We start from the raw sequence: 21396 nt of genomic DNA, 5'->3' as shown, positions 1-21396 counted from the left end.
CCATCAACCGGATCAGTAACTGCGCTGCTGTTCGTACCCAGCTACTACAATACAGAACACGCACTGCACAAATGTTCGGTCCAACTCGATGCTTTCACACTGTCAGAACTAGTAACCTACTTCCAGTGTTCCGATGCATGAGTGCCCGACGTCGGGCATGACAACGCAAAGCTGGAAAGTAACTCACAGCAAGCTTAGTAATTTATCACCCATGAACAGCTTTATTCTTCTATAGACGCTGAATCCTTACTTGCTGTAGCTTGATCCTCCACTAACACTCTGTTTGCAATCTGTACGATGCGCTCGAAGGCGACGTCGGAGTAGCGACGCCAGCAGACGTGGTCGCGCCACTGTCGTGTCGGGAGTTGCGGCGTCGTAAGCCCGTGAAACACCTTGGCCACCGCATAGCTCGTCCACATGATCTTCTCTCTGTCCTCGGCACTACTTTCCTCCATCGGATTCCCACCAAGACGCAGCTGTATCAGCGAGCTCGTGTCTCGCTCAATTGCCTCGATCAGAGATGCGGTAAGAGGACGTAGCATCTTGTGTAGTAAACGTTCGTCTTCCTCTCCTTCGTCACTATCTTCGTCCTCGAAGTAGTGCACGAGTTTCGTCTCCAGAGCGAGGGCCTTACTCTCAAGATCTTCTTCATTCTCGTCGTGCGGTCTGGACGGAGATGGCGCTGGCAGCGCAGCTGCGTGTAGTGCACTGTACAGCTGCGCAAGACGAGCGAGCTGCCGTGACTCGAGGTGTTCGTGCTTCGCGTACAGACTGGCGGTCCATCGTTCCGCAGCCTCGGTCTTCATCTCTTCGGTCTCGTCGACTCGCCAGCTCAGCTGCAGCTGGAACGCTGGCTGCGACAGCGTCAGGCGCTGGATCTGGCCAGTCTGTTGCGCAGCTCGCAGCTCCTGTAGCATCCGCCGTTCGTTGGTTGCTGCAGCCACCGCAGCAGCGTTCGTCTCTCCCTCCTGTTGCGCATCTAAAGTCGCCAAAGGCGTTGCAGAGCCTTCTTTCTTGCCGCCAACACGCGCGTACCACTGCGCTGTCTCGTGCAAGTGAAAGTCTACAGTCCAGGAGCTCAAGTACCCGTCCTTGCGATGTGAAACATGACCATGAGGCAGCTCCTTGCGTCGCGCAGCGTCCAGCAACATCTTCACACATGAGCGAGGCGCCAATTTCTTCGCCTGTGAGTCCAGTAGCTGCAGCGTGCATCGACTCATACTCTGAGGCTGCAGCGTGACACGTAGGCCTGTCCTGTCTTCCTTGACAGCTCGTTCTCGCTGTGTCTCCAGTGCCAGCAGCGTCAGGAACGTCTCGATGGTAGCTGCCTTCAAGTCGAGATGACGTTCGAGCCAATCTCGAGCTAGCGACACCAGCGTCAGGTCCCCACCCGCTCGTTGACTCGCGTACTTGACCGCCACAACATGCGTCTCGGACAGACCAGCGCATGATGACATCTCGGGGGTTCCAATCCCTGCTTAGGGGACTTCGAGTCAGTTGCCTGATTAGTGAGCTCATGCGCCTTCTCCGCCTTGGCCAACGCCTCCAGACATTCCTCAATGAAGTCCACTCCGTCGTCAGCCAGCAAAGACTTGTCCAGCTTGCGTTGTTGACTGCCATTGGCATCGACAACTGGCGCGATTCCTGTCGACTTCTCGCCAGTAGCTTCGTCCAGTGAGTTCTCATTCCGAGCTCGCAGATAAGCTGGACGCTTCTTGGCACGTCCAGAACTTCCTTTGAAGCGCTTGCGCATGTTTAACTTGACAAAATTGTCACTCACAGCTCTCTGTGCGTCCTCGGCCTTCCATCGCTCAAATTCTGCAGCGTTTCCAGCTTTAAAGGCACCAGAATCCACATTGTTACTGTCTTCTTCAGCGTCAAAGTCATCGAGACTTAGTGCACTGTTCTCAGTCGAAGCAAAGCCCCAAGAGTTTTCTTCTACGTCGTCTGGAGCTCTGCGTTTCCCTGTTTCTGTAGTTTCCTTCGCGTTGCCGTCATTGGTAGCCATCAACGACGCTGTCGTAGTAGAGAGTCCCAGAGAGGACGCCTTAGCAGCGCCAAGGATGCTGTCCATCTCTTCCTCGTCCGCTCCTTTCTGTCCCACTTGATCCTTGCCGAAGACTTCTTGGAAGACCCGGTCAAAGCCTGTTTCCTGGCGTTCTCGTTCCTGCTGTTTGGTATGCTCTGCAGCTTCATCCAGAGGCTTCTTGGTCGACCCATTGCGCCACAACTGCTGACGTTCCTGCACGGACATGGAGAGCCCAATGACGCCCACTTTTCGCTCATTTTCTACTTTCTGCTGCGTCTTCTTCGCCGATGTTTCGGTTCCCGAGGTTCTGACTGCATTGGTCTCCGCTGCATTCTTGCTTTTCTTCTTTTTCTTCTTGCCTAACGCTCGTAATAGCCACGCAGCATCGTCGGTGCCAGAGTTCGAATCTTTTTGAGACTTAGCAGGAGTATTTGACGCTTTGACAGCACTTCTGCGTGGCACAAAAAGAGATGTGGATGTCGAAGAAGATGTCGAAGAAGATGAACTAGGTGCTGGAGCTGTTTGAAGCATTTGCGCATGTTTAACTTCACATAGTTGTCACTCACGGCACTTTGTGCGTTTTCTGGCTTCCATCGCTCGGGTCTTTTCAATGACAACTCTTTCAGCTTCCGGAAAAATTGTGCTCGGGGATGTCAAAAATTTTAATTTCTTGCTGTTCAGGGAAAGTCCACCATCTGTCCTCCTTGGACGCAAATTCCTCATCGTGGACCCTTCTTTAGCAGCTGGCAGATCGTCACCGCACGTGTCCGATACAACGCCCAGAGACGTGCCTCCTGTTCGTCCTGCGTCCGATTTGCATCGGACAGTCTTCAAGAGAGCGAGCCTGGTCTTGCGATAATAACGAGACGACCAACTTCGTTCTCTCTCTCGACACCTTTGCTCTAAGTGACAGCTTTCGACTGGCGCGACCACGGCATTCGGTCCTCATTGGCAGTCAACCGCCAACATCACTTGTGCACCCGCGTCTTCTTGTGCACGCAGAGCAACGCGAAGCATGCCATCCACACGCAGAGCTCGATGCACTTTTTGCATGGTCACACACGGGGCTGAAGCTAGCTTCTTCTGGGTGAATAACCGGCAGCATCTCGCTCATGTGTGTGATGGTCAGACGCAGTGTTCAGGACGCCAAGCTCTCCGCGTCGCTCCACTTTGTGCCCACGCAGCGTAGAGCAGCATTCCCTCATAGCGTCCTACTCACCAGACCTGGCCAGCAGCGGCAACGGTAAATGCTGCGTGCACGACCACGTCCAGTGTGTGTACTTGGTTGCTCTTTGTCGTCTGGTGATCCGTCTTCAACCTGCCCCCACCTTGTCGTCGTCGAGCATTCCGGCACACATCCAAGTACGAGGAGTACAGGACTCAGCACCGCCATGACCGGAGCTTGGGGTGTACTTGGTCTGGCCGAGCCGGATAACGTACAGGCCACTCAGTAGTTGCGTAGCCAGCATCGTCCTCTCCGACTCGCTCGTCTTCACGACGAACATCACGTGGGCCGCAGCGCACGAGCAAGAATAGGTTGAGTTCAACGTACGCGTGGCCGAGCCGTACGACCCCGTGTGCATGTACACACTGGTCTCCGAGCCGCCAGTCGGTGCTTCAGTGTTCGCCACCGTCATGGAGTAGAACATGTACGTGCCACAGTGAGAGCACCGAGTAGAACGGCTCCCACAGCACCAGCTCAACTGTAAAGACTTCGACAAGATACAGACCATGGACTGTGTGAGGATTGTCAGAGGATTGCACAGGTTTTGACGTAGGCAGTTGGACCACCGCTACTGGAGGATTCATCACTTGGGCGATGGGCAACTGGAAGAATTTGAGTGTGTCGGTTGAGTCGATTGTTGAAGTCTAGAGGTGACAAAACCACACGGACAATTAGCGTGTGTAAAGTGTGTGTGGCACGATGTGCAGTACTCACCCGGATGCAGAGATAGGCATGACTACCGAGCTGGAAAAGTGGGGGACAGTGTACCGGTACACCGGTCCGGTAGTACCGAGCGAGGCACAGCTTTAGGGATGGGACTTTAGTTACAGGAGGCAACTTGCAGCGATTCGAGGCACTTGTTGCCTCCGAGGCCGATTCGTAAATGAAGCCGAATGATCAACCGGCGGCTGAGAGCGAGTGGACGCCGACCACCCACTCAGCCACTGTGTTTTCCACGGTTTGCCAGGCATCCCATCCGGGTTCGTGCACTGGGCTCTGTCTATCAGCGAGCACATGCTCGCCGATCGCACTCACATTGGCAGGTTCCTCTCTTACTTTATATCTCTATATCTTTAAATTTATTGTTTTTTCAGTTTTGACAGAGTGTAAAAAAAGAAATGTGGTTGTGATAGAAATATGAAGGCAACCCAGCTCTATCGGCATAAGCAGATTTGGTCCGGTCTGCAATCCCCATCTCGTCTTGCATCCTGCGTCCGACTTCGCGCAGTATAAATCGGTGCTGGGTTCTCAGTCCAGCAAAACCCGGGTCTCAACGTAAGCTAAGCACAGTGTATGCCACACCCAAGTTGAAGCTCTCAATAGTGGCCCCTTCACGAGCAAAGGTGAAGCTACTACAAGCTGGATTCCGACGGCATTATAGTCACATCATTCCATCAACCGGATCAGTAACTGCGCTGCTGTTCGTACCCAGCTACTACAATACAGAACACGCACTGCACAAATGTTCGGTCCAACTCGATGCTTTCACACTGTCAGAACTAGTAGCCTACTTCCAGTGTTCCGATGCATGAGTGCCCGACGTCGGGCATGACTACGCGAAGCGCGCTGGAAAGTAACTCACAGCAAGCTTAGTAATTTATCACCCATGAACAGCTTTATTCTTCTATAGACGCTAAATCCTTACTTGCTGTAGCTTGATTCTCCACTAACACTCTGTTTGCAATCTGTACGATGCGCTCGAAGGCGACGTCGGAGTAGCGACGCCAGCAGACGTGGTCGCGCCACTGTCGTGTCGGGAGTTGCGGCGTCGTAAGCCCGTGAAACACCTTGGCCACCGCATAGCTCGTCCACATGATCTCCTCTCTGTCCTCGGCACTACTTTCCTCCATCGGATTCCCACCAAGACGCAGCTGTATCAGCGAGCTCGTGTCTCGCTCAATTGCCTCGATCAGAGATGCGGTAAGAGGACGTAGCATCTTGTGTAGTAAACGTTCGTCTTCCTCTCCTTCGTCACTATCTTCGTCCTCGAAGTAGTGCACGAGTTTCGTCTCCAGAGCGAGGGCCTTACTCTCAAGATCTTCTTCATTCTCGTCGTGCGGTCTGGACGGAGATGGCGCTGGCAGCGCAGCTGCGTGTAGTGCACTGTACAGCTGCGCAAGACGAGCGAGCTGCCGTGACTCGAGGTGTTCGTGCTTCGCGTACAGACTGGCGGTCCATCGTTCCGCAGCCTCGGTCTTCATCTCTTCGGTCTCGTCGACTCGCCAGCTCAGCTGCAGCTGGAACGCTGGCTGCGACAGCGTCAGGCGCTGGATCTGGCCAGTCTGTTGCGCAGCTCGCAGCTCCTGTAGCATCCGCCGTTCGTTGGTTGCTGCAGCCACCGCAGCAGCGTTCGTCTCTCCCTCCTGTTGCGCATCTAAAGTCGCCAAAGGCGTTGCAGAGCCTTCTTTCTTGCCGCCAACACGCGCGTACCACTGCGCTGTCTCGTGCAAGTGAAAGTCTACAGTCCAGGAGCTCAAGTACCCGTCCTTGCGATGTGAAACATGACCATGAGGCAGCTCCTTGCGTCGCGCAGCGTCCAGCAACATCTTCACACATGAGCGAGGCGCCAATTTCTTCGCCTGTGAGTCCAGTAGCTGCAGCGTGCATCGACTCATACTCTGAGGCTGCAGCGTGACACGTAGGCCTGTCCTGTCTTCCTTGACAGCTCGTTCTCGCTGTGTCTCCAGTGCCAGCAGCGTCAGGAACGTCTCGATGGTAGCTGCCTTCAAGTCGAGATGACGTTCGAGCCAATCTCGAGCTAGCGACACCAGCGTCAGGTCCCCACCCGCTCGTTGACTCGCGTACTTGACCGCCACAACATGCGTCTCGGACAGACCAGCGCATGATGACATCTCGGGGGTTCCAATCCCTGCTTAGGGGACTTCGAGTCAGTTGCCTGATTAGTGAGCTCATGCGCCTTCTCCGCCTTGGCCAACGCCTCCAGACATTCCTCAATGAAGTCCACTCCGTCGTCAGCCAGCAAAGACTTGTCCAGCTTGCGTTGTTGACTGCCATTGGCATCGACAACTGGCGCGATTCCTGTCGACTTCTCGCCAGTAGCTTCGTCCAGTGAGTTCTCATTCCGAGCTCGCAGATAAGCTGGACGCTTCTTGGCACGTCCAGAACTTCCTTTGAAGCGCTTGCGCATGTTTAACTTGACAAAATTGTCACTCACAGCTCTCTGTGCGTCCTCGGCCTTCCATCGCTCAAATCCTGCAGCGTTTCCAGCTTTAAAGGCACCAGAATCCACATTGTTACTGTCTTCTTCAGCGTCAAAGTCATCGAGACTTAGTGCACTGTTCTCAGTCGAAGCAAAGCCCCAAGAGTTTTCTTCTACGTCGTCTGGAGCTCTGCGTTTCCCTGTTTCTGTAGTTTCCTTCGCGTTGCCGTCATTGGTAGCCATCAACGACGCTGTCGTAGTAGAGAGTCCCAGAGAGGACGCCTTAGCAGCGCCAAGGATGCTGTCCATCTCTTCCTCGTCCGCTCCTTTCTGTCCCACTTGATCCTTGCCGAAGACTTCTTGGAAGACCCGGTCAAAGCCTGTTTCCTGGCGTTCTCGTTCCTGCTGTTTGGTATGCTCTGCAGCTTCATCCAGAGGCTTCTTGGTCGACCCATTGCGCCACAACTGCTGACGTTCCTGCACGGACATGGAGAGCCCAATGACGCCCACTTTTCGCTCATTTTCTACTTTCTGCTGCGTCTTCTTCGCCGATGTTTCGGTTCCCGAGGTTCTGACTGCATTGGTCTCCGCTGCATTCTTGCTTTTCTTCTTTTTCTTCTTGCCTAACGCTCGTAATAGCCACGCAGCATCGTCGGTGCCAGAGTTCGAATCTTTTTGAGACTTAGCAGGAGTATTTGACGCTTTGACAGCACTTCTGCGTGGCACAAAAAGAGATGTGGATGTCGAAGAAGATGTCGAAGAAGATGAACTATGTGCTGGAGCTGTTTGAAGCATTTGCGCATGTTTAACTTCACATAGTTGTCACTCACGGCACTTTGTGCGTTTTCTGGCTTCCATCGCTCGGGTCTTTTCAATGACAACTCTTTCAGCTTCCGGAAAAATTGTGCTCGGGGATGTCAAAAATTTTAATTTCTTGCTGTTCAGGGAAAGTCCACCATCTGTCCTCCTTGGACGCATCGTGGACCCTTCTTTAGCAGCTGGCAAATCGTCACCGCACGTGTCCGATACAACGCCCAGAGACGTGCCTCCTGTTCGTCCTGCGTCCGATTTGCATCGGACAGTCTTCAAGAGAGCGAGCCTGGTCTTGCGATAATAACGAGACGACCAACTTCGTTCTCTCTCTCGACACCTTTGCTCTAAGTGACAGCTTTCGACTGGCGCGACCACGGCATTCGGTCCTCATTGGCAGCCAAACGCCAACATCACTTGTGCACCCGCGTCTTCTTGTGCACGCAGAGCAACGCGAAGCATGCCATCCACACGCAGAGCTCGATGCACTTTTTGCATGGTCACACACGGGGCTGAAGCTAGCTTCTTCTGGGTGAATAACCGGCAGCATCTCGCTCATGTGTGTGATGGTCAGACGCAGTGTTCAGGACGCCAAGCTCTCCGCGTCGCTCCACTTTGTGCCCACGCAGCGTAGAGCAGCATTCCCTCATAGCGTCCTACTCACCAGACCTGGCCAGCAGCGGCAACGGTAAATGCTGCGTGCACGACCACGTCCAGTGTGTGTACTTGGTTGCTCTTTGTCGTCTGGTGATCCGTCTTCAACCTGCCCCCACCTTGTCGTCGTCGAGCATTCCGGCACACATCCAAGTACGAGGAGTACAGGACTCAGCACCGCCATGACCGGAGCTTGGGGTGTACTTGGTCTGGCCGAGCCGGATAACGTACAGGCCACTCAGTAGTTGCGTAGCCAGCATCGTCCTCTCCGACTCGCTCGTCTTCACGACGAACATCACGTGGGCCGCAGCGCACGAGCAAGAATAGGTTGAGTTCAACGTACGCGTGGCCGAGCCGTACGACCCCGTGTGCATGTACACACTGGTCTCCGAGCCGCCAGTCGGTGCTTCAGTGTTCGCCACCGTCATGGAGTAGAACATGTACGTGCCACAGTGAGAGCACCGAGTAGAACGGCTCCCACAGCACCAGCTCAACTGTAAAGACTTCGACAAGATACAGACCATGGACTGTGTGAGGATTGTCAGAGGATTGCACAGGTTTTGACGTAGGCAGTTGGACCACCGCTACTGGAGGATTCATCACTTGGGCGATGGGCAACTGGAAGAATTTGAGTGTGTCGGTTGAGTCGATTGTTGAAGTCTAGAGGTGACAAAACCACACGGACAATTAGCGTGTGTAAAGTGTGTGTGGCACGATGTGCAGTACTCACCCGGATGCAGAGATAGGCATGACTACCGAGCTGGAAAAGTGGGGGACAGTGTACCGGTACACCGGTCCGGTAGTACCGAGCGAGGCACAGCTTTAGGGATGGGACTTTAGTTACAGGAGGCAACTTGCAGCGATTCGAGGCACTTGTTGCCTCCGAGGCCGATTCGTAAATGAAGCCGAATGATCAACCGGCGGCTGAGAGCGAGTGGACGCCGACCACCCACTCAGCCACTGTGTTTTCCACGGTTTGCCAGGCATCCCATCCGGGTTCGTGCACTGGGCTCTGTCTATCAGCGAGCACATGCTCGCCGATCGCACTCACATTGGCAGGTTCCTCTCTTACTTTATATCTCTATATCTTTAAATTTCTTGTTTTTTCAGTTTTGACAGAGTGTAAAAAAAGAAATGTGGTTGTGATAGAAATATGAAGGCAACCCAGCTCTATCGGCATAAGCAGATTTGGTCCGGTCTGCAATCCCCATCTCGTCTTGCATCCTGCGTCCGACTTCGCGCAGTATAAATCGGTGCTGGGTTCTCAGTCCAGCAAAACCCGGGTCTCAACGTAAGCTAAGCACAGTGTATGCCACACCCAAGTTGAAGCTCTCAATAGTGGCCCCTTCACGAGCAAAGGTGAAGCTACTACAACCGACGGCATTATAGTCACATCATTCCATCAACCGGATCAGTAACTGCGCTGCTGTTCGTACCCAGCTACTACAATACAGAACACGCACTGCACAAATGTTCGGTCCAACTCGATGCTTTCACACTGTCAGAACTAGTAGCCTACTTCCAGTGTTCCGATGCATGAGTGCCCGACGTCGGGCATGACTACGCGAAGCGCGCTGGAAAGTAACTCACAGCAAGCTTAGTAATTTATCACCCATGAACAGCTTTATTCTTCTATAGACGCTAAATCCTTACTTGCTGTAGCTTGATTCTCCACTAACACTCTGTTTGCAATCTGTACGATGCGCTCGAAGGCGACGTCGGAGTAGCGACGCCAGCAGACGTGGTCGCGCCACTGTCGTGTCGGGAGTTGCGGCGTCGTAAGCCCGTGAAACACCTTGGCCACCGCATAGCTCGTCCACATGATCTCCTCTCTGTCCTCGGCACTACTTTCCTCCATCGGATTCCCACCAAGACGCAGCTGTATCAGCGAGCTCGTGTCTCGCTCAATTGCCTCGATCAGAGATGCGGTAAGAGGACGTAGCATCTTGTGTAGTAAACGTTCGTCTTCCTCTCCCTTCGTCACTATCTTCGTCCTCGAAGTAGTGCACGAGTTTCGTCTCCAGAGCGAGGGCCTTACTCTCCAAGATCTTCTTCATTCTCGTCGTGCGGTCTGGACGGAGATGGCGCTGGCAGCGCAGCTGCGTGTAGTGCACTGTACAGCTGCGCAAGACGAGCGAGCTGCCGTGACTCGAGGTGTTCGTGCTTCGCGTACAGACTGGCGGTCCATCGTTCCGCAGCCTCGGTCTTCATCTCTTCGGTCTCGTCGACTCGCCAGCTCAGCTGCAGCTGGAACGCTGGCTGCGACAGCGTCAGGCGCTGGATCTGGCCAGTCTGTTGCGCAGCTCGCAGCTCCTGTAGCATCCGCCGTTCGTTGGTTGCTGCAGCCACCGCAGCAGCGTTCGTCTCTCCCTCCTGTTGCGCATCTAAAGTCGCCAAAGGCGTTGCAGAGCCTTCTTTCTTGCCGCCAACACGCGCGTACCACTGCGCTGTCTCGTGCAAGTGAAAGTCTACAGTCCAGGAGATCAAGTACCCGTCCTTGCGATGTGAAACATGACCATGAGGCAGCTCCTTGCGTCGCGCAGCGTCCAGCAACATCTTCACACATGAGCGAGGCGCCAATTTCTTCGCCTGTGAGTCCAGTAGCTGCAGCGTGCATCGACTCATACTCTGAGGCTGCAGCGTGACACGTAGGCCTGTCCTGTCTCCTGACAGCTCGTTCTCGCTGTGTCTCCAGTGCCAGCAGCGTCAGGAACGTCTCGATGGTAGCTGCCTTCAAGTCGAGATGACGTTCGAGCCAATCTCGAGCTAGCGACACCAGCGTCAGGTCCCCACCCGCTCGTTGACTCGCGTACTTGACCGCCACAACATGCGTCTCGGACAGACCAGCGCATGATGACATCTCGGGGGTTCCAATCCCTGCTTAGGAGACTTCGAGTCAGTTGCCTGATTAGTGAGCTCATGCGCCTTCTCCGCCTTGGCCAACGCCTCCAGACATTCCTCAATGAAGTCCACTCCGTCGTCAGCCAGCAAAGACTTGTCCAGCTTGCGTTGTTGACTGCCATTGGCATCGACAACTGGCGCGATTCCTGTCGACTTCTCGCCAGTAGCTTCGTCCAGTGAGTTCTCATTCCGAGCTCGCAGATAAGCTGGACGCTTCTTGGCACGTCCAGAACTTCCTTTGAAGCGCTTGCGCATGTTTAACTTGACAAAATTGTCACTCACAGCTCTCTGTGCGTCCTCGGCCTTCCATCGCTCAAATCCTGCAGCGTTTCCAGCTTTAAAGGCACCAGAATCCACATTGTTACTGTCTTCTTCAGCGTCAAAGTCATCGAGACTTAGTGCACTGTTCTCAGTCGAAGCAAAGCCCCAAGAGTTTTCTTCTACGTCGTCTGGAGCTCTGCGTTTCCCTGTTTCTGTAGTTTCCTTCGCGTTGCCGTCATTGGTAGCCATCAACGACGCTGTCGTAGTAGAGAGTCCCAGAGAGGACGCCTTAGCAGCGCCAAGGATGCTGTCCATCTCTTCCTCGTCCGCTCCTTTCTGTCCCACTTGATCCTTGCCGAAGACTTCTTGGAAGACCCGGTCAAAGCCTGTTTCCTGGCGTTCTCGTTCCTGCTGTTTGGTATGCTCTGCAGCTTCATCCAGAGGCTTCTTGGTCGACCCATTGCGCCACAACTGCTGACGTTCCTGCACGGACATGGAGAGCCCAATGACGCCCACTTTTCGCTCATTTTCTACTTTCTGCTGCGTCTTCTTCGCCGATGTTTCGGTTCCCGAGGTTCTGACTGCATTGGTCTCCGCTGCATTCTTGCTTTTCTTCTTTTTCTTCTTGCCTAACGCTCGTAATAGCCACGCAGCATCGTCGGTGCCAGAGTTCGAATCTTTTTGAGACTTAGCAGGAGTATTTGACGCTTTGACAGCACTTCTGCGTGGCACAAAAAGAGATGTGGATGTCGAAGAAGATGTCGAAGAAGATGAACTAGGTGCTGGAGCTGTTTGAAGCATTTGCGCATGTTTAACTTCACATAGTTGTCACTCACGGCACTTTGTGCGTTTTCTGGCTTCCATCGCTCGGGTCTTTTCAATGACAACTCTTTCAGCTTCCGGAAAAATTGTGCTCGGGGATGTCAAAAATTTTAATTTCTTGCTGTTCAGGGAAAGTCCACCATCTGTCCTCCTTGGACGCATCGTGGACCCTTCTTTAGCAGCTGGCAAATCGTCACCGCACGTGTCCGATACAACGCCCAGAGACGTGCCTCCTGTTCGTCCTGCGTCCGATTTGCATCGGACAGTCTTCAAGAGAGCGAGCCTGGTCTTGCGATAATAACGAGACGACCAACTTCGTTCTCTCTCTCGACACCTTTGCTCTAAGTGACAGCTTTCGACTGGCGCGACCACGGCATTCGGTCCTCATTGGCAGTCAAACGCCAACATCACTTGTGCACCCGCGTCTTCTTGTGCACGCAGAGCAACGCGAAGCATGCCATCCACACGCAGAGCTCGATGCACTTTTTGCATGGTCACACACGGGGCTGAAGCTAGCTTCTTCTGGGTGAATAACCGGCAGCATCTCGCTCATGTGTGTGATGGTCAGACGCAGTGTTCAGGACGCCAAGCTCTCCGCGTCGCTCCACTTTGTGCCCACGCAGCGTAGAGCAGCATTCCCTCATAGCGTCCTACTCACCAGACCTGGCCAGCAGCGGCAACGGTAAATGCTGCGTGCACGACCACGTCCAGTGTGTGTACTTGGTTGCTCTTTGTCGTCTGGTGATCCGTCTTCAACCTGCCCCCACCTTGTCGTCGTCGAGCATTCCGGCACACATCCAAGTACGAGGAGTACAGGACTCAGCACCGCCATGACCGGAGCTTGGGGTGTACTTGGTCTGGCCGAGCCGGATAACGTACAGGCCACTCAGTAGTTGCGTAGCCAGCATCGTCCTCTCCGACTCGCTCGTCTTCACGACGAACATCACGTGGGCCGCAGCGCACGAGCAAGAATAGGTTGAGTTCAACGTACGCGTGGCCGAGCCGTACGACCCCGTGTGCATGTACACACTGGTCTCCGAGCCGCCAGTCGGTGCTTCAGTGTTCGCCACCGTCATGGAGTAGAACATGTACGTGCCACAGTGAGAGCACCGAGTAGAACGGCTCCCACAGCACCAGCTCAACTGTAAAGACTTCGACAAGATACAGACCATGGACTGTGTGAGGATTGTCAGAGGATTGCACAGGTTTTGACGTAGGCAGTTGGACCACCGCTACTGGAGGATTCATCACTTGGGCGATGGGCAACTGGAAGAATTTGAGTGTGTCGGTTGAGTCGATTGTTGAAGTCTAGAGGTGACAAAACCACACGGACAATTAGCGTGTGTAAAGTGTGTGTGGCACGATGTGCAGTACTCACCCGGATGCAGAGATAGGCATGACTACCGAGCTGGAAAAGTGGGGGACAGTGTACCGGTACACCGGTCCGGTAGTACCGAGCGAGGCACAGCTTTAGGGATGGGACTTTAGTTACAGGAGGCAACTTGCAGCGATTCGAGGCACTTGTTGCCTCCGAGGCCGATTCGTAAATGAAGCCGAATGATCAACCGGCGGCTGAGAGCGAGTGGACGCCGACCACCCACTCAGCCACTGTGTTTTCCACGGTTTGCCAGGCATCCCATCCGGGTTCGTGCACTGGGCTCTGTCTATCAGCGAGCACATGCTCGCCGATCGCACTCACATTGGCAGGTTCCTCTCTTACTTTATATCTCTATATCTTTAAATTTATTGTTTTTTCAGTTTTGACAGAGTGTAAAAAAAGAAATGTGGTTGTGATAGAAATATGAAGGCAACCCAGCTCTATCGGCATAAGCAGATTTGGTCCGGTCTGCAATCCCCATCTCGTCTTGCATCCTGCGTCCGACTTCGCGCAGTATAAATCGGTGCTGGGTTCTCAGTCCAGCAAAACCCGGGTCTCAACGTAAGCTAAGCACAGTGTATGCCACACCCAAGTTGAAGCTCTCAATAGTGGCCCCTTCACGAGCAAAGGTGAAGCTGGATTCCGACGGCATTATAGTCACATCATTCCATCAACCGGATCAGTAACTGCGCTGCTGTTCGTACCCAGCTACTACAATACAGAACACGCACTGCACAAATGTTCGGTCCAACTCGATGCTTTCACACTGTCAGAACTAGTAGCCTACTTCCAGTGTTCCGATGCATGAGTGCCCGACGTCGGGCATGACTACGCGAAGCGCGCTGGAAAGTAACTCACAGCAAGCTTAGTAATTTATCACCCATGAACAGCTTTATTCTTCTATAGACGCTAAATCCTTACTTGCTGTAGCTTGATTCTCCACTAACACTCTGTTTGCAATCTGTACGATGCGCTCGAAGGCGACGTCGGAGTAGCGACGCCAGCAGACGTGGTCGCGCCACTGTCGTGTCGGGAGTTGCGGCGTCGTAAGCCCGTGAAACACCTTGGCCACCGCATAGCTCGTCCACATGATCTCCTCTCTGTCCTCGGCACTACTTTCCTCCATCGGATTCCCACCAAGACGCAGCTGTATCAGCGAGCTCGTGTCTCGCTCAATTGCCTCGATCAGAGATGCGGTAAGAGGACGTAGCATCTTGTGTAGTAAACGTTCGTCTTCCTCTCCTTCGTCACTATCTTCGTCCTCGAAGTAGTGCACGAGTTTCGTCTCCAGAGCGAGGGCCTTACTCTCAAGATCTTCTTCATTCTCGTCGTGCGGTCTGGACGGAGATGGCGCTGGCAGCGCAGCTGCGTGTAGTGCACTGTACAGCTGCGCAAGACGAGCGAGCTGCCGTGACTCGAGGTGTTCGTGCTTCGCGTACAGACTGGCGGTCCATCGTTCCGCAGCCTCGGTCTTCATCTCTTCGGTCTCGTCGACTCGCCAGCTCAGCTGCAGCTGGAACGCTGGCTGCGACAGCGTCAGGCGCTGGATCTGGCCAGTCTGTTGCGCAGCTCGCAGCTCCTGTAGCATCCGCCGTTCGTTGGTTGCTGCAGCCACCGCAGCAGCGTTCGTCTCTCCCTCCTGTTGCGCATCTAAAGTCGCCAAAGGCGTTGCAGAGCCTTCTTTCTTGCCGCCAACACGCGCGTACCACTGCGCTGTCTCGTGCAAGTGAAAGTCTACAGTCCAGGAGCTCAAGTACCCGTCCTTGCGATGTGAAACATGACCATGAGGCAGCTCCTTGCGTTGCGCAGCGTCCAGCAACATCTTCACACATGAGCGAGGCGCCAATTTCTTCGCCTGTGAGTCCAGTAGCTGCAGCGTGCATCGACTCATACTCTGAGGCTGCAGCGTGACACGTAGGCCTGTCCTGTCTTCCTTGACAGCTCGTTCTCGCTGTGTCTCCAGTGCCAGCAGCGTCAGGAACGTCTCGATGGTAGCTGCCTTCAAGTCGAGATGACGTTCGAGCCAATCTCGAGCTAGCGACACCAGCGTCAGGTCCCCACCCGCTCGTTGACTCGCGTACTTGACCGCCACAACATGCGTCTCGGACAGACCAGCGCATGATGACATCTCGGGGGTTCCAATCCCTGCTTAGGGGACTTCGAGTCAGTTGCCTGATTAGTGAGCTCATGCGCCTTCTCCGCCTTGGCCAACGCCTCCAGACATTCCTCAATGAAGTCCACTCCGTCGTCAGCCAGCAAAGACTTGTCCAGCTTGCGTTGTTGACTGCCATTGGCATCGACAACTGGCGCGATTCCTGTCGACTTCTCGCCAGTAGCTTCGTCCAGTGAGTTCTCATTCCGAGCTCGCAGATAAGCTGGACGCTTCTTGGCACGTCCAGAACTTCCTTTGAAGCGCTTGCGCATGTTTAACTTGACAAAATTGTCACTCACAGCTCTCTGTGCGTCCTCGGCCTTCCATCGCTCAAATCCTGCAGCGTTTCCAGCTTTAAAGGCACCAGAATCCACATTGTTACTGTCTTCTTCAGCGTCAAAGTCATCGAGACTTAGTGCACTGTTCTCAGTCGAAGCAAAGCCCCAAGAGTTTTCTTCTACGTCGTCTGGAGCTCTGCGTTTCCCTGTTTCTGTAGTTTCCTTCGCGTTGCCGTCATTGGTAGCCATCAACGACGCTGTCGTAGTAGAGAGTCCCAGAGAGGACGCCTTAGCAGCGCCAAGGATGCTGTCCATCTCTTCCTCGTCCGCTCCTTTCTGTCCCACTTGATCCTTGCCGAAGACTTCTTGGAAGACCCGGTCAAAGCCTGTTTCCTGGCGTTCTCGTTCCTGCTGTTTGGTATGCTCTGCAGCTTCATCCAGAGGCTTCTTGGTCGACCCATTGCGCCACAACTGCTGACGTTCCTGCACGGACATGGAGAGCCCAATGACGCCCACTTTTCGCTCATTTTCTACTTTCTGCTGCGTCTTCTTCGCCGATGTTTCGGTTCCCGAGGCTCTGACTGCATTGGTCTCCGCTGCATTCTTGCTTTTCTTCTTTTTCTTCTTGCCTAACGCTCGTAATAGCCACGCAGCATCGTCGGTGCCAGAGTTCGAATCTTTTTGAGACTTAGCAGGAGTATTTGACGCTTTGACAGCACTTCTGCGTGGCACAAAAAGAGATGTGGATGTCGAAGAAGATGTCGAAGAAGATGAACTAGGTGCTGGAGCTGTTTGAAGCATTTGCGCATGTTTAACTTCACATAGTTGTCACTCACGGCACTTTGTGCGTTTTCTGGCTTCCATCGCTCGGGTCTTTTCAATGACAACTCTTTCAGCTTCCGGAAAAATTGTGCTCGGGGATGTCAAAAATTTTAATTTCTTGCTGTTCAGGGAAAGTCCACCATCTGTCCTCCTTGGACGCAAATTCCTCATCGTGGACCCTTCTTTAGCAGCTGGCAAATCGTCACCGCACGTGTCCGATACAACGCCCAGAGACGTGCCTCCTGTTCGTCCTGCGTCCGATTTGCATCGGACAGTCTTCAAGAGAGCGAGCCTGGTCTTGCGATAATAACGAGACGACCAACTTCGTTCTCTCTCTCGACACCTTTGCTCTAAGTGACAGCTTTCGACTGGCGCGACCACGGCATTCGGTCCTCATTGGCAGCCAAACGCCAACATCACTTGTGCACCCGCGTCTTCTTGTGCACGCAGAGCAACGCGAAGCATGCCATCCACACGCAGAGCTCGATGCACTTTTTGCATGGTCACACACGGGGCTGAAGCTAGCTTCTTCTGGGTGAATAACCGGCAGCATCTCGCTCATGTGTGTGATGGTCAGACGCAGTGTTCAGGACGCCAAGCTCTCCGCGTCGCTCCACTTTGTGCCCACGCAGCGTAGAGCAGCATTCCCTCATAGCGTCCTACTCACCAGACCTGGCCAGCAGCGGCAACGGTAAATGCTGCGTGCACGACCACGTCCAGTGTGTGTACTTGGTTGCTCTTTGTCGTCTGGTGATCCGTCTTCAACCTGCCCCCACCTTGTCGTCGTCGAGCATTCCGGCACACATCCAAGTACGAGGAGTACAGGACTCAGCACCGCCATGACCGGAGCTTGGGGTGTACTTGGTCTGGCCGAGCCGGATAACGTACAGGCCACTCAGTAGTTGCGTAGCCAGCATCGTCCTCTCCGACTCGCTCGTCTTCACGACGAACATCACGTGGGCCGCAGCGCACGAGCAAGAATAGGTTGAGTTCAACGTACGCGTGGCCGAGCCGTACGACCCCGTGTGCATGTACACACTGGTCTCCGAGCCGCCAGTCGGTGCTTCAGTGTTCGCCACCGTCATGGAGTAGAACATGTACGTGCCACAGTGAGAGCACCGAGTAGAACGGCTCCCACAGCACCAGCTCAGCTGTAAAGACTTCGACAAGATACAGACCATGGACTGTGTGAGGATTGTCAGAGGATTGCACAGGTTTTGACGTAGGCAGTTGGACCACCGCTACTGGAGGATTCATCACTTGGGCGATGGGCAACTGGAAGAATTTGAGTGTGTCGGTTGAGTCGATTGTTGAAGTCTAGAGGTGACAAAACCACACGGACAATTAGCGTGTGTAAAGTGTGTGTGGCACGATGTGCAGTACTCACCCGGATGCAGAGATAGGCATGACTACCGAGCTGGGACAGTGTACCGGTACACCGGTCCGGTAGTACCGAGCGAGGCACAGCTTTAGGGATGGGACTTTAGTTACAGGAGGCAACTTGCAGCGATTCGAGGCACTTGTTGCCTCCGAGGCCGATTCGTAAATGAAGCCGAATGATCAACCGGCGGCTGAGAGCGAGTGGACGCCGACCACCCACTCAGCCACTGTGTTTTCCACGGTTTGCCAGGCATCCCATCCGGGTTCGTGCACTGGGCTCTGTCTATCAGCGAGCACATGCTCGCCGATCGCACTCACATTGGCAGGTTCCTCTCTTACTTTATATCTCTATATCTTTAAATTTATTGTTTTTTCAGTTTTGACAGAGTGTAAAAAAAGAAATGTGGTTGTGATAGAAATATGAAGGCAACCCAGCTCTATCGGCATAAGCAGATTTGGTCCGGTCTGCAATCCCCATCTCGTCTTGCATCCTGCGTCCGACTTCGCGCAGTATAAATCGGTGCTGGGTTCTCAGTCCAGCAAAACCCGGGTCTCAACGTAAGCTAAGCACAGTGTATGCCACACCCAAGTTGAAGCTCTCAATAGTGGCCCCTTCACGAGCAAAGGTGAAGCTGGATTCCGACGGCATTATAGTCACATCATTCCATCAACCGGATCAGTAACTGCGCTGCTGTTCGTACCCAGCTACTACAATACAGAACACGCACTGCACAAATGTTCGGTCCAACTCGATGCTTTCACACTGTCAGAACTAGTAGCCTACTTCCAGTGTTCCGATGCATGAGTGCCCGACGTCGGGCATGACAACGCGAAGCGCGCTGGAAAGTAACTCACAGCAAGCTTAGTAATTTATCACCCATGAACAGCTTTATTCTTCTATAGACGCTAAATCCTTACTTGCTGCAGCTTGATTCTCCACTAACACTCTGTTTGCAATCTGTACGATGCGCTCGAAGGCGACGTCGGAGTAGCGACGCCAGCAGACGTGGTCGCGCCACTGTCGTGTCGGGAGTTGCGGCGTCGTAAGCCCGTGAAACACCTTGGCCACCGCATAGCTCGTCCACGTGATCTCCTCTCTGTCCTCAGCATTACTTTCCTCCATCGGACTCCCACCAAGACGCAGCTGTATCAGCGAGCTCGTGTCTCGCTCAATTGCCTCGATCAGAGATGCGGTAAGAGGACGTAGCATCTTGTGTAGTAAACGTTCGTCTTCCTCTCCTTCGTCACTATCTTCGTCCTCGAAGTAGTGCACGAGTTTCGTCTCCAGAGCGAGGGCCTTTCTCTCAAGATCTTCTTCATTCTCGTCGTGCGGTCTGGACGGAGATGGCGCTGGCAGCGCAGCTGCGTGTAGTGCACTGTACAGCTGCGCAAGACGAGCGAGCTGCCGTGACTCGAGGTGTTCGTGCTTCGCGTACAGACTGGCGGTCCATCGTTCCGCAGCCTCGGTCTTCATCTCTTCGGTCTCGTCGACTCGCCAGCTCAGCTGCAGCTGGAACGCTGGCTGCGACAGCGTCAGGCGCTGGATCTGGCCAGTCTGTTGCGCAGCTCGCAGCTCCTGTAGCATCCGCCGTTCGTTGGTTGCTGCAGCCACCGCAGCAGCGTTCGTCTCTCCCTCCTGTTGCGCATCTGAAGTCGCCAAAGGCGTTACAGAGCCTTCTTTCTTGCCGCCAACACGCGCGTACCACTGCGCTGTCTCGTGCAAGTGAAAGTCGACAGTCCAGGAGCTCAAGTACCCGTCCTTGCGATGTGAAACTTGAGCACGAGGCAGCTCCTTGCGTCGCACAGCGTTCAGCAACATCTTCACACATGAGCGAGGCGCCAATTTCTTCGCCTGTGAGTCCAGTAGCTGCAGCGTGCATCGACTCATGCTCAGAGGCTGCAGCGTGACACGTAGGCCTGTCCTGTCTTCCTTGACAGCTCGTTCTCGCTGTGTCTCCAGTGCCAGCAGCGTCAGGAACGTCTCGATGGTAGCTGCCTTCAAGTCGAGATGACGTTCGAGCCAATCTCGAGCTAGCGACACCAGCGTCAGGTCCCCACCCGCTCGTTGACTCGCGTACTTGACCGCCACAACATGCGTCTCGGACAGACCAGCGCATGATGACATCTCGGGGGTTCCAATCCCTGCTTAGGGGACTTCGAGTCAGTTGCCTGATTAGTGAGCTCATGCGCCTTCTCCGCCTTGGCCAACGCCTCCAGACATTCCTCAATGAAGTCCACTCCGTCGTCAGCCAGCAAAGACTTGTCCAGCTTGCGTTGTTGACTGCCATTGGCATCGACAACTGGCGCGATTCCTGTCGACTTCTCGCCAGTAGCTTCGTCCAGTGAGTTCTCATTCCGAGCTCGCAGATAAGCTGGACGCTTCTTGGCACGTCCAGAACTTCCTTTGAAGCGCTTGCGCATGTTTAACTTGACAAAATTGTCACTCACAGCTCTCTGTGCGTCCTCGGCCTTCCATCGCTCAAATCCTGCAGCGTTTCCAGCTTTAAAGGCACCAGAATCCACATTGTTACTGTCTTCTTCAGCGTCAAAGTCATCGAGACTTAGTGCACTGTTCTCAGTCGAAGCAAAGCCCCAAGAGTTTTCTTCTACGTCGTCTGGAGCTCTGCGTTTCCCTGTTTCTGTAGTTTCCTTCGCGTTGCCGTCATTGGTAGCCATCAACGACGCTGTCGTAGTAGAGAGTCCCAGAGAGGACGCCTTAGCAGCGCCAAGGATGCTGTCCATCTCTTCCTCGTCCGCTCCTTTCTGTCCCACTTGATCCTTGCCGAAGACTTCTTGGAAGACCCGGTCAAAGCCTGTTTCCTGGCGTTCTCGTTCCTGCTGTTTGGTATGCTCTGCAGCTTCATCCAGAGGCTTCTTGGTCGACCCATTGCGCCACAACTGCTGACGTTCCTGCACGGACATGGAGAGCCCAATGACGCCCACTTTTCGCTCATTTTCTACTTTCTGCTGCGTCTTCTTCGCCGATGTTTCGGTTCCCGAGGTTCTGACTGCATTGGTCTCCGCTGCATTCTTGCTTTTCTTCTTTTTCTTCTTGCCTAACGCTCGTAATAGCCACGCAGCATCGTCGGTGCCAGAGTTCGAATCTTTTTGAGACTTAGCAGGAGTATTTGACGCTTTGACAGCACTTCTGCGTGGCACAAAAAGAGATGTGGATGTCGACGAAGATGTCGAAGAAGATGAACTAGGTGCTGGAGCTGTTTGAAGCATTTGCGCATGTTTAACTTCACATAGTTGTCACTCACGGCACTTTGTGCGTTTTCTGGCTTCCATCGCTCGGGTCTTTTCAATGACAACTCTTTCAGCTTCCGGAAAAATTGTGCTCGGGGATGTCAAAAATTTTAATTTCTTGCTGTTCAGGGAAAGTCCACCATCTGTCCTCCTTGGACGCAAATTCCTCATCGTGGACCCTTCTTTAGCAGCTGGCAAATCGTCACCGCACGTGTCCGATACAACGCCCAGAGACGTGCCTCCTGTTCGTCCTGCGTCCGATTTGCATCGGACAG

The 21396-nt window shown here is 53.9% G+C and overlaps 5 protein-coding genes across 5 annotated transcripts; all 5 read right to left on the bottom strand.

The window, feature by feature from the left end:
• Positions 1-221: 221 nt before the first annotated feature.
• On the bottom strand, positions 222-3666 carry PITG_14826 (uncharacterized protein; the record flags this gene model as incomplete). Its single annotated transcript, XM_002898982.1, has 5 exons — positions 222-1363; positions 1411-2436; positions 2596-2873; positions 3249-3328; positions 3358-3666. 5 exons carry the CDS (start codon positions 3664-3666, stop codon positions 222-224), a joined length of 2835 nt encoding a protein of 944 aa, XP_002899028.1.
• Positions 3667-4870: 1204 nt separating this feature from the next.
• Positions 4871-8306, bottom strand: PITG_14825 (uncharacterized protein; the record flags this gene model as incomplete). Its single annotated transcript, XM_002898981.1, has 5 exons — positions 4871-6012; positions 6060-7085; positions 7245-7513; positions 7889-7968; positions 7998-8306. The coding sequence occupies 5 exons, from the start codon at positions 8304-8306 to the stop codon at positions 4871-4873; spliced, it is 2826 nt and encodes a 941-aa protein (XP_002899027.1).
• A 1196-nt stretch (positions 8307-9502) lies between these two features.
• PITG_14824 (uncharacterized protein) lies at positions 9503-12938 on the bottom strand (the record flags this gene model as incomplete). Its single annotated transcript, XM_002898980.1, has 6 exons — positions 9503-9722; positions 9917-10434; positions 10672-11717; positions 11877-12145; positions 12521-12600; positions 12630-12938. The coding sequence occupies 6 exons, from the start codon at positions 12936-12938 to the stop codon at positions 9503-9505; spliced, it is 2442 nt and encodes an 813-aa protein (XP_002899026.1).
• Positions 12939-14132: 1194 nt separating this feature from the next.
• Positions 14133-16993, bottom strand: PITG_14823 (uncharacterized protein; the record flags this gene model as incomplete). The annotated part of the gene is made up of 3 exons (XM_002898979.1): positions 14133-15274; positions 15322-16347; positions 16921-16993. The coding sequence occupies 3 exons, from the start codon at positions 16991-16993 to the stop codon at positions 14133-14135; spliced, it is 2241 nt and encodes a 746-aa protein (XP_002899025.1).
• A 1768-nt stretch (positions 16994-18761) lies between these two features.
• Positions 18762-21100, bottom strand: PITG_14822 (uncharacterized protein; the record flags this gene model as incomplete). Its single annotated transcript, XM_002898978.1, has 2 exons — positions 18762-19903; positions 19951-21100. 2 exons carry the CDS (start codon positions 21098-21100, stop codon positions 18762-18764), a joined length of 2292 nt encoding a protein of 763 aa, XP_002899024.1.
• Between the last annotated feature and the right edge of the window lie 296 nt (positions 21101-21396).

This window comes from Phytophthora infestans, genomic scaffold, assembly GCF_000142945.1.
Source record: "Phytophthora infestans T30-4 supercont1.33 genomic scaffold, whole genome shotgun sequence".
Lineage (NCBI taxonomy): Eukaryota > Oomycota > Peronosporomycetes > Peronosporales > Peronosporaceae > Phytophthora > Phytophthora infestans.
The sequence above is the reverse complement of the archived record's forward strand: the minus strand, read 5'-3'. Positions and strand labels throughout refer to the sequence as shown.